At 31.0% G+C, this 12,858-nt stretch overlaps 2 protein-coding genes across 4 annotated transcripts in view; both read right to left on the bottom strand.

The window, feature by feature from the left end:
• Positions 1–8,332, bottom strand: part of LOC127711126 (uncharacterized) — a 46,633-nt gene extending 38,301 nt beyond the window's left edge. For all 3 annotated transcript variants that reach the window (XM_052217077.1, XM_052217075.1, XM_052217076.1), the window contains exons 1-8: positions 8,194–8,332; positions 7,524–7,670; positions 6,570–6,700; positions 5,373–5,472; positions 4,761–4,902; positions 4,241–4,454; positions 719–842; positions 267–444 (exon numbers count right to left, since the gene is read on the bottom strand). In XM_052217077.1, coding sequence (XP_052073037.1) covers positions 267–444; positions 719–842; positions 4,241–4,454; positions 4,761–4,902; positions 5,373–5,472; positions 6,570–6,700; positions 7,524–7,670; positions 8,194–8,310 — 1,153 coding nt within the window. In that variant the 5' untranslated portion in view covers positions 8,311–8,332. The remainder of the gene's footprint in view (positions 1–266; positions 445–718; positions 843–4,240; positions 4,455–4,760; positions 4,903–5,372; positions 5,473–6,569; positions 6,701–7,523; positions 7,671–8,193) is intronic.
• Positions 8,333–8,393: 61 nt separating this feature from the next.
• LOC127711135 (SREBP regulating gene protein-like) lies at positions 8,394–12,729 on the bottom strand. Its single transcript, XM_052217086.1, has 5 exons — positions 12,564–12,729; positions 10,767–10,929; positions 10,324–10,475; positions 9,191–9,304; positions 8,394–8,511 (listed from the first exon to the last, which is right to left on the bottom strand). The coding sequence occupies exons 1-5, from the start codon at positions 12,660–12,662 to the stop codon at positions 8,422–8,424; spliced, it is 618 nt and encodes a 205-aa protein (XP_052073046.1). The 5' UTR covers positions 12,663–12,729; the 3' UTR covers positions 8,394–8,421.
• Between the last annotated feature and the right edge of the window lie 129 nt (positions 12,730–12,858).

Here is a 12,858-nt window from a genome sequence, read left to right as displayed (position 1 = left end):
AATTTAGCAACAGATCTTTTTAATTTTATAAAGTACTTCAAAAATAGACTATACTTCTAAACATGACAATAAACAAGTTATTGTAACTTTTGTTTTGATGCAACCTTACCATTACTCCTACTGTGAAGCTGTAAGAATGACTTATCTCATACAAATATGACAGTTGTACTTATTGTAATTGATGAATGGCAAATTTTAAAAATTTCATTCAAATTGCTACTCAATGATGTTCCTAAATATATAATTGTAGTATCAAAGTATTTTACCTATTTCTGTTGTAGTATTAGAACTCCTTTGGAAAGCCAGTTGTAATGGGAACAGCCAGTGGATGAGATAGGGTTCGTAACTTCTGTCATAGACATACAGCACATTCAGTGCACGACAGGATTCTTTGATATGAGAATCAGATTTGTAGGCAACCATGCTGGTTGTTTTATTGTATGTCTGAAATATAAATACCAGAAACATGAATAAAAGGGTATTAGAAAAGGGACAGCAACCCAAACAACACTAATGACCAGAAAACATCTAAATGCCAATTTTTAATCAAAGTTTTGATTATTTTATAAATTTTGTTCTCAAGAGTATTCGAAAGGGGTAAGTAAAAGGTTAATTTCAGGCAATATATTTTAAACTTATTCTGCTTTCCAAAGACAAAATACACTGTGCTTTAAAAATAAAAAAATAAATGCTATATTTTTTAAAGAGATTATCTTACCTCAATAACAGCAGTCTGTATGAGACCATGAATTGGTGAATATGTGGCTCTGCTTATCTTCAAATCTTCTATACCTCTTGAGACAGCTTTGGCAAATCTTTCTCTAACAACTTTCTCAACATTACTTTAATAAAGAAAATTTTAATTTATTGATAACTTCCATATTTGTCAAAGTTCGAGACTTAGAAAGTGTACTGTAAATTCAGAAATTTTTTGCATGCATTTATTATTGCGATTGTTGAAAAATGTAAAAAAATGGGAGATAAATTATAATAATTTCAGGAAATTTTGCATGCAAATAATGCTTTCCAAATTTAAAGTGCAAGTTTTATAATTGTGGCACCTATCCCATCACAGTTTTTGCAATAATAAAAAAATTGCAATAATTTCTGAATTTACAGCATTTGTGGTGTAACCAGTGAATATAAAAGAGCATTATTAAAGTTGACGAAGATAGCTATAAGCATGATAAGATGAACTAGAGTGTCCACGATTATTCAAAGATCTTAAACATGCAATTGATTAACTCTTTCATATACTGAAAGATCATTAACATCTTGTCCTTTCTTCAGATGACATTAGCAAGACTTGAATGTATTCAATACTTGCGATAGCTGAAACGATCTGAAAAAATTAAATATCAAGAGCACCTAACTACCAAAGAAACTCTAAAGTTATTTTAAAAATGCAAATTGCTATAAAGAATAATTTCTTTAAGCGATATTATAAACAGTATACTAGATGCTCTTTTATAAAATTCCCATCTGCACAATGCAAATAAAGAAAGCATTGACAGTTGTCTTTATTTTAAGATGTGATGACTACTGACACTTGTTTTAATAGCAAAAGTACACTAATGGTCAAGTATAAGTTACCATGAAGTTTTTTGTGCATTTAGCCAAATTTACTGTTGTATGTGACTTGGTCTTTTTAATATAGTATTGAAGATTTTTAATACAATATATTTGGTTGCAGATAACTCAAACTTTAGCTGTGTTCGTTTAAATTCATTTCAATATATACTAAATATGTAATAAAGGTTAAGATTTTTATTAAATCAGAACTTTTATTACTGAGTCCTAACTATAATTTTTTTGGCAAAAAAAATGGTAAACCTACTAAGCTTTTGTAATCTTTAATTTATATTGAAATAGTTTTTGCACGATTTAATTCATTATTATGTAATTAACATTAATGTTTAATTAGAAGATGATGGTTTAAATTCAATAAAGACCTTGTTAAGAGATCATTATATTAATATACTTATTATTCATTATATTAAACATTTTCCAGGTATAAGTAAAATGAATGTGATGGAGTATGACTGTTATGAAACTGATGATAATTACACCAAATAATTAACAAATTTTCTTGCAATTAACAAATTAAATTTACCAAGAGCTATTTATATTGTAAGGTAATGAAATAATAATTCTCAAATGAACAGCTTGATTCTAGTTTCATCTAGATGTCCAAAAACTTGAGTGTCTATTTCTGATTTTTTTTGTAACAGCTCTTAATAAAATAAATCAATAAAATGCTCCGCTGGGCGCAGCTTGATACGACCGCAGAGGTCGAACCCTGAACAGTTGGGGCAAGTATGGACACAACATTCAAGCTTGATACAGCACTGAATTTGGATTGTGATTAAATATTTGACACAGCCTAGGTTTCTGACACAGAATGAATGTGGTCTAAGAACTTAAAATGTTTTAATTTACCTATTCAAACCATATCATTATTATTTGCTTTTATATATAAATCAGAAATAACCAATTTAAAATGGAAAATTTTAAAGAAAAAAAAAGGAAAAAAAGGGGAAAAAAATCCCTCCCCCAAATTTTTAGAACCCCCTTATGATTCATCACCCCCAAACTCAATCCCAGCCTTAGTCTCCCTTTGTGGTATGGTACCTTGCAGTACAATTTCAGAGAGATCCATACACTTGAACACAAGTTATTGTCTGGAAACTAGAAAAATGCTTGTTTTTAGGCCCCTTTTAGGCCCCAAATTCCTAAACGTTTAGGGCAATTACCCCCAAACTCAAACCCAGCTTTCCCTTTGTGATATGGAACCTTGTAGTACAATTTCATAAAGAACCATACACTTACACACAAGTTATTGTCCTGGAACTAGAAAAATGCTTGTTTTTTGCCCCTTATTCCTAAAATTTTGAGGCAATTACACCCAAAATCAATCCAAGCCTTCCCTTTGTGGTATGGTACATTGCAATACAATTTCAGAGAGATCCATACACTTGAACACAAGTTATTGTCTAGAAACTAGAAACATGCTTATTTTTGGCCCCTTTTTGGCCCCTTATTCCTAAACGTTTAGGGCAATTACCCCCAAACTCAATTCCAGCTTTCCCTTTGTGATATGGAACCTTGTAGTACAATTTCAGAAAGATCCATACACTAACACACAAGTTATTGTCATGAAACTAGAAAAATGCTTGTTTTTTGCCCCTTTTTTGGGCCCCTAATTCCTAAAATTTTGAGGCAATTACCCCCAAAATCAATCCCAGCATTCCCTTTGTGATATGGAACCTTGTGGTACAATGTCAGAGAGATCCATACACTAACACACAAGTTATGTTTGGAAGTTACAAAAAATGCTTATTTTTGGCCCCTAATTCCTTAACTGTTGGTACCATAACCCCCAAAATCAATCCCAACCTTCCTTTTGTGGTATTGAACCTTATGGTAAAATTTCATAGAGATCCATTCACTTAAACTAAAGTTAGAGTGTGAAAACTAATGTGTCTTCGGACGACGACGACGACGCCAACGTCATACCAATATACGACCACAAAATTTTTTGGCGGTCGTATAAAAATTGACCACTTGCAGAAATGATTTTTTTACACATGTATGATTTCTGCTGTAGAAAACAACATTCCAATGTAATAGATCTGTGTTTCTGTGTTGAATCTGATAAAATTGTTACTACACTAGCTCTTTCACATGCAGTTTCAATATTTTTTATCCAAATGTCTCTTTTCTTTAGCACAATATCTAGTCACACACACTTACCATTCATTCGGCTCCCTTTAAAAGCATAAAGATATTTGAAATTCATACACTAAGAATGGTCTAAAGGCAAAATTTCTTCTCTTTAGTGTTTTAAAAAAAAAATCTATTTAACCATGTGTTTAAAGAGTTTGTAAACCATGTCCTAAAACTGTGGATTTAATTACTTTGTACCCCATGAATGAATTTTTTTTATCTTTCTTTTAGAAATAAATTTTGAAACAATTCAACAATTTCACTATAAAACATTTGAGGAAACCATATTTTTTCATACTGTTTTTTAACACAAAGGGGAAAATTCTATAACAAGAAGCTCTATTGCGTCTTACTGTTTAAATTTTAGTCATTTCATGTACTTTAATATAAGTCATTAATTAATTAATGTTTACATTATTCTTTACAAAAAACATTAAAAGAATCAAAGTAATTTTTTCACATTTTCCTGAAAACTATAAATCAAATTTACAAATAACAATTCAAAAGTATTCACCCTTCATGCAATCTTTTTCTTTCTTCTTTGAAGAGAACATCTGACCACATGAAGCTTCTGAGTGCTCCAGGGAGTTGTCTCCCATGCAAACTTCTGGCCACATGATCAAACTTTCTTGGATCTCGTTCCAGTACTGCTAGAATAGACCTTCCTATAGCATCACTCTGTGGGCCCCACAATGGTGGAGGGTCACCATCAACTCGCTGTACCATGTCTGCAAATAAAAGAAATAAGCAATTAAATCGAAACAGATATAAATATAAGATGTGGTATGATTGCCAATGAGACAACTCTCCACAAGAGACCAAATGACACAGAAATTAACAACTATAGGTCACTGTTCAGCCTTCAACAATGGGTAAAACCCATACCACATAGTCAGCTATAAAAGGCCCCGAAATGATAAATGTAAAACAATTCAAACGAGAAAACTAACGACCTGATGCTTATTCTTAAGTATTCATTTAAATTTTCTTTTTTTTTTTAAATGATAAATTTTAAAACTGAAGCTTCTTCATACCTTTGATAACAGCTGATGATGGCTTTTTCTCTGAGGCAGGTGTTGATATAGATGACGATAATGAATTAACTTTGTGTCTACTAGGTGCCGGAATCTTAAAATCAAGTTTCTTCTCCATCATAATCTCACTAAGCTTCTTTTTCTACATACAAAATATACATATTTTCCTATTAAGTACTCTGACAGAGATATTCTATTAGATGACAGACAAAACATACATCTGTAGTTCCTTTGTGATTTGAATTAATTTTTTAACCAACTGTAGATCTGAGAACCTGGATTATTGAACTGAGGATTACGAAAAATTCTTGGGTCAAAAGATTGCAAAAAATTAATGGCATATTTTGAAGGTTTTACTGAAAATCTTATGCATCATACATTTATCCTCTCTAGCAAACTCGTTGAAATCTTTAATTCTTGTTTATGTAAGATTGTCTTATATCTAATTTTTTACAGCAGTGGACTTATCAATATTTTGGAATGATAATTTCCATGGAAGAAAGCCATGAAATTAAGAACTCTATTAAGGTTATTATCTTCTGAGGTCAAACCATGAAAATTAAGATTTTCTGAATACTGGTATGAACTTCATCTCAATGTTTTAAAACTTACAGATAGTTCTTGTTCCTGTCTGTACAACTCTCTATCAAGTCCTCTGTTAAATATGTTATATGAATGCTGCATAAACTCAGAATAATCTTGTGGTATATCTCTGTAAATAGAAAGATTTACTTTAAAAAAAAGCAGAGAACAAGTGAATCTGTGAGCTACTGCTCACTAATGATACCCCCGCCTCAATAAAAGTATAAGGTAAACAGGAAGTTGTTGAGTGATGAATCTGAAAACACATCACACGGTATAGCTGACTCATATAAACCCTGAAACCAAATTTCAGAAATCCTTGTATTGTAGTTCCTGAGAAAAATGTGACGAAAAATATTCATGGGACGGGTGGACGGAGTGACGGACTGACGGATGGACAGACAGAGGTAAAACAGTATACCCCACTTTTTTTAAGCGGGTGTATAATAAATCAATTAATCTGTTAATTTCATACAAGTAAAATGAAAGTGTAGTTTGTGCATATAAATAACACAGCAGCTGTCAATTTTCATCAAATTCCAACTTTAATTCTTTATACAAGAGTATTTTTTTTTCTTCAAACTTACAGAAGGAGCATACACATGGTACACATATGCCAGTAATAATATGCCAAAATTATATGCTAAATGCAAAACCTAGTTTTTTCCATATGATGGTCTCTCTACCTCAAATATGATAATATTAGAGCTATTTTCCTAATGCATGTAGTTTAAAGGTTTTATTGGCTTGCTTGTTTTGTTTGTATGAATGTTTGCTCAAGCATTGTAATTTAAGATTGACATCTGCCATCAATAGATGGGCGGGGCATTAGCTTGTGTACATTATACACTGCATTATACTTAACATCTAATAACATTTAAGTATAATGTTTACAAGCTGAAGCCCCGTTTATCTATTGCTTGCAGATGTCAATCTTAATTACAATGCTTGAGCAAACAATTTCACAAACAAAGCAAGCAAGCCAACCAAACCTTTAAACTACAAGCATTAGGAAAATAGCTCTAAATCTTGCTGTAAAGATAATTTTTCTTTTTGCACAGAACATACCTGGAACAAACAAAACAGGAGCCAGCATTCATGAAAGCATTTTATTCTATACATCAAATGCTATGGTCAATACTAAATAATGAGCACATCAAAATAAAAAGTGAAAACAAAGTGATAATGTGTTCTTTTTCAACATTTCTTATCATTAATACAACCTACCCATTGTTTCCAGCCCCTAACATTTTTTGGTAGCCTATATCTTTAACACATTTATACATCTGGCTATTTAGATAGGCCTGGGCTTCTTTCAGTATTTTCTGTTTCTCATGAGGTGCCATGTTTGGTGGTTCCTATAAGAAAAACAATTAAGTTTTACCAAAAACAAAACAATTTATATGATGAAGAATCTAACATCAATTTTCATGACACTAGTTTCAATGTTTCAGACTAAGAGCTACATATGATCTAGAAAAGTGCCAAGAGGATTTAAACAGGTTCGGGATATTTGCTGTTTGAAGCTTATATAGCCTTATCTGGCTATATAAGCTCAATTGGGCAAACAAAAAATTATATTATAAATAATGATCAACAACCTTCCATCAAATTTGAATTTATGAGCCTTGAAGAAGTCTGTTCATAAAAGTTTGTGAAGCAATCCTTATTAAAAATTGTATCAGTTCACAAAAACCTGTAAAATGATTCTATGCCATTTTAATACCAGTACCATGTTGATGTTTGATTTTTCTCTGTGGTAAGTGTTTATTTGTAAGTTACCCTTACAAAAAAGTTGTGGGTTCCAGTTTTTAACAAGTTGTGTACTGCTTTTGTCAAAAACCTTTCACAAAACTTGTGGGTCCCAGTTTGAAACATGCAGTACATTTATTCTGTGGGGCAATGGTTATCAGAATGTTTGTGGGTTCCAGTAATCAATTTAGTGGTGTTGCCAAAGTTTGCACATTGGCCTACAGAAATTTTGTACTTCATTGAACATTTAAATTCGTGCTTCACTTATACCCATAAAGTCTGCAAAAATTGGTATCAATCAAATTATAATCAATTCACAGTATTCTAGTCCACAAAACGGCTGTAAAAGGATTTTGTAGAAAATCTCTACTAGAATTTGTGGTTTCTGACCCCAAAATATGCAGAAAGATTTTGTGAAATTGCCCTTACCAGAAGTTGTGGGTTCCAGTCAGCATCAGGCAAATATTTGCTGACAAATGGACCACCTAGATTCTGTAGGAGTGCCTCTTTCCTTTCTGGTTTTCCAAATTGTCTCTCCACCTTCAATGTCAGACTTTCAGCTATTTTATCTTCAATCTGCAAAATATAAACTTTTTATGAAAAATCTAAATTTTTCAGTTTTTGTTATTTATGATAAGAATACCCATTGTAGTAATCTAGGTAAAAATGTTTGTTAACAGAGTCTCAAAAAATTGTTTTCCACAACTTAGGGCAAATCACTATTAGTACATTCTTTCAGATGACAAAAAATGATAGCACTGAAATAACAATAACATCATGATATATATATCTCCTCTATTTACACATGATTTACTTTCAGATCAAGTGAGAAAAACTAATCATATTTCGGTGCAAATCTCAACTGAAAATATTTATTATATGAACTGGATTAATGGCATTGTACTCTAACCATGACAAAAATAAAATAGCGTTGTACGTAAATCAGGTCATTGGTTTTTTCGTTTGAATTGTTTTACTATTGCCATGACCTATAGTTGCTAACATCTACTTCATTTGGTCTTTGGTAGATAGTTTTCTAATTGGCAATCATACCACATCTCCTTTTTTATATTGTAGTTTACAGATAGATCCTACCTACCTTATGCCATGGAGCATCTGGTAATAAAGTTTGTTGGTAACAAGAATTCATCCATAGAATTTTAAATGGATTTTCCTCTGGCTTCTTCACCTTAGGTTTCTTTGTAGCTGTAGCCATTATATCAGGTACAACAAAAAATTTACAAAAATATAAATACTATTTACACAATAAATTATAATATGTTCAATATATACAAATACAAGTCCTTTGGAATGTTAATTACATAGATTATGAATTTAGAGACAATAGTTCTGGTGGATTTCCTCCATAACAGTATTTGGCTTTTGGATTTCTGTAAGAATTCTCATGTTGAACACTCTGAAATAAGAAAATTACATAATTGTTAAACTATTTGTTATATTTGTAGTTTTACACAACATGCACAATAAATACTATGTTCCTTTTAAACCAATTTTTAACAATTCAAGTACAAAAGTCTGAAAAGAAAAATCTCAAAATTGTCAAAATAAAAAGGTAAATTTTATACAATGTATCAACAAACTTGAAATATCTAACAAGGAAAACTTGAGCTATAATAATTGTACCTCGATTTGTCAAATTTTCAACAATTAAAGTCCCATAACTTTGGAGTGACTAATTTGAAAAGCATCAAAGAAGGTTGTCTTCACAGACCAATCATTGTGTAAGGATTGATAAAAGCAAACTTAACTTATCATAACACATATTCAAATGGATTGACAACAGTTTATTGTAATACCTTCATTGTTGATGGGCATACAAACAGTGGACTATAAACTGCATGAACATATAATACTCATACAAAAATATGATGGCCTGAAAATTTACTGCTATACATTAAAATCAGATGATGCTTATTGATATCAATTTGATCCCCTCAAATGAAAAATTAATTAGAAGAGTAATAATAACAGGCAAGTTAGCAAATTTTATTCTGACTTTGTAGGTGTAGTTTAAAAATCAAAAACTTCATAGCAGAAGACAGACTTATATCAATCACTGTTATAACAATGATTACCTGAGAAGATGTTCTACATTTAGCTAAACACAACTCAAATTGATCCCCAACAGATGCTAAAGACCTATCTCCTAACTGTCTAGCTTCTTCTAACACCCTTGTTAACAGAGATTTCTGAAATAAATATTTATCATTGTATAGCAACAAAATATTTCCATCAAACGTAACATAAATTACAACAATTCTGCAAAGCTGTTGAAAAAGACATTCCAAAGACAACTTTAAATAGTCCACAAAAATAATAGAATATGCTAATTTCACAATCACATACATTGATGATTTGATTTTTTGGTGTTTTAACGCCACTTTTAAGCACCGCTTTTGGGCTATTTCGTGGCGGCCAGTTTTTATTGGTGGAGGAAGCCGGAGCGCCCGGAGAAAACCACCGACCTTCGATAGGAAAACTGACAATCCTAGTCAATTAAGATTGGAGTCGAGTGCACCCGCACGAGCGGGGTTCGAACTCACAACCTCAGTGTTGACTGGCTAGTGATTACAGTAGTAACTACTAAGACCACTCGGCCACCGAGGCCCCTATACATTGATGATAGGGATATATAGCATTCACTTATCAATTAGCATTGAGTTTGAAAGTCTTATCGATCATTTTCAAATTTGCTGCAATAACAATGCCATTAATTTTTTTTAACAAAATTTTCAAGTGTTAGCTAATAATAGGTTAATGAGAATATATAATTCAAGTGTTACTTATTCAAATGTAGCTGCCAATAGCTAATGGCTATATGTATGTGTTCATTATACAGATAACATTATATTTAAATCTCAGGGTTCTCACTAAGGATTTTTGAAGGCGAGTCCAGGGACTCGTCATTTTTGGCCATGGTGAGTCCAACAGTAAGAAAAAGATATTTTATTGCAATATAATTCATCATTTTAGCCTCCATGACCTAATAGAGCAATGCAATGACATTGAATTCAGATTACTTTTAAACTTTTGCTATAAAATGATGATTTGTGTGTTCAGTTTGTATACAAAATATTTCAATTTTGATACATCCTAGGACTCATCAGTTTTCAAAATGGTGAGTCCAGACAGATTTTGATGAGTGCAGGACTCATGGACTAGCATTACTGAGAACCCTGAATCTTATCATAAAGTTTACATTTATTACCTTTTCAGGATTTAAACAACAAGAAACACAGAATTCAAACTGTTCACAACAGCCATTACTACTACACTTATCACAGCGATGCTTTGATATATGTTGAAGAGTTACATCACAACATCCTCTATTGTCCAATTCAGTTCTGTTACAGATATACCCTGTAAAATCATAATATAATAATTCTTAAAGCTGCATTGAGAGGTCTCAAAGATATATTTGTGCTATATATATATGACAGATCATAAAAAGAAATGTTTTAATCTTTTTTGCAGTAATTTCAAATTGAAACAATTCAATTCCTACTTTTAACTCTTCTCACTCTGATCAAAACTATAAGGGGACACTATCCATAAGTTGATGTTTGCATGCAGACAATGTTAGATTAATCCCAACACTGCATAGATTTCATATGTTTATCAAGTGACTTTTGTGTGTGGAATTAAGTATACCTCTTTCATCAACAATTATCAACTTTCCTTGGACGGAATTCCTACAGGGTACAATTTTAGTGCTGTTGTTTGAGACTACATCAGGCAAATTTGGTTTCCATTGAAATGGCTGTCTTCTTATGGCGTGTTTAGTTTCATAATCATCCTCAATGAGACTGGAATCCTAAAATACATGAAAAAATCCAGAAAATATACATAATTTAAGAGACTCTGAGTCAAAAGACTTGGCTGCATGTACAATATAAATCTAGAAGTAAGATAAAAGAGCAAGGTTTAAAATGCCCAAGTAAAGTCAAAACATAATTGCCCTGTACACATTTTCCTCAAAACAAAGGATTGGCTCTTTTATTGCTGTTTTTCATCTGAAAATCACAATGAGGTCTTTAATATGAAGTAAAAGCTCCTCACACCTCACTGCCAGTTAAAGATGACTCCTAGCATTATAATTTAATCTTTTTCTGTTTAATATATCATGTACTGGTATATATCAGTACTTTTGAAAATTTCAGAATTTATCTAATATTTTTGATCTTTTTGTTAGATTTGGAATTGTTGGCAGAACTTGCCAATCCTCATGCATATTCCTTTTTTTCATAATTGACTATTCTGTTTAGGTCCAAATTCTAATATTTTCTCCAACCTTTTGTATTTTCAGATTTCCAAACTGTTGGTCTAGAGTATACTGTATACATGATGATGATGAACATGTGTTGTGTGTATAGGAATTTGAAACATGTCATATTGATTTTAATAAGACATGTAATGTTTAAATTTTTTTTGAGAAATTCAAAGAGATTTTGTTATTATATATATATATATATATATATTTATTCTAGATAAAAGGCATGAATTTGACAGACACAATAAATTAAAATGACATACAGATATCATGGATATAGCACTCTAAGACATGAATAGGATTTCACAATTACAGACACTAAAATGATTTACAGTTATCACTAAGAAATAATTTTTAAAAAAAATTATGGAAATTGTCATTATTTTGATATTTGACCAGACTGTAATAATAAATGGACTAGATTTCCACTGCAGTCTAATACCTTAGGATGACCCACAAAAGCTAATGAATCTTATTTCCAGTAGGGTCCTCTTAAGAAGAGACTACCAGTTCACACCAAGGTTGACATAAAACATGTATACAAATAACATAAATCATTTAAAATTATCACAAATAAGGGCTCAAAGCCTTGAGTAAAATTAATAAAAAAATAAATTCACTATTAAAGATGGATTTAAATTTATCCATCAACATTTTTTACTTGTACAAATGTAATTTAAAATTAAATTTCTTTGAGCATGTTAAGCAACTTTTAACTATTTCTGGAAGCGAGTTCCAATCTTTTATTCCATTATAAAAAAAAGTGGTAGATTCACACCCTTGAATTCCAGGTATATAAAAATCATGTTACTAGATCTTGTGTTATAAGATGTTTCATTTCTATCAAAGTTAGTATGCAAATAATTTGGGCATATTTAATATATTGTTAAAAATGTTGAAAACATGATTGAAACAGCAAAATACATGTAATTACTTCAAGAATCTTTCTCACTTTAAACATTGTTAAATCGTTATTGGAATTCAGAGTTTTACCTATGTAAGTAAATGTAACCCAAATTATAAAAAAAAAACTGGTCTGAAATCTGAATCCCAATAGGGATTAACTTTTTACAACATATTATAATATGTCATATATTTATATCATAAAAATAGTAAATACTTCAAGGAAACTCTAGAGGTAAGGGTAAACAAAAGAAGAAAACCACATTATTTTATACCTTTGATAAATGTTTTGAGAGTAAAACAATACACCCTACAACCAAAATAAATAAAAGAATCCAACGTCTTCTAAAACTTCGATAGTTCAGCATTGGCATGCCAAAACTGTGGCTACCAGATAAACAATGATGACTTCATATTTTCGAATTTCAAACTTTTTCGACAATGAAATTGGAAAACAAACTGAATATTATTTTTTCAATTTTTAATTGCTTCATCTTGTTTATAACTGATATGTAACAATCGAAATTTAAATATATGGGATCAAATAATTGCATAGCTTTACATAATTTT

The sequence above is a fragment of the Mytilus californianus genome, unplaced genomic scaffold, assembly GCF_021869535.1.
Source record: "Mytilus californianus isolate M0D057914Y unplaced genomic scaffold, xbMytCali1.0.p SCAF_8, whole genome shotgun sequence".
Taxonomy (NCBI): Eukaryota; Metazoa; Mollusca; class Bivalvia; order Mytilida; family Mytilidae; genus Mytilus; species Mytilus californianus.
Note: the sequence above shows the minus strand (reverse complement) of the source record. Positions and strands in the feature narration are given on the sequence as shown.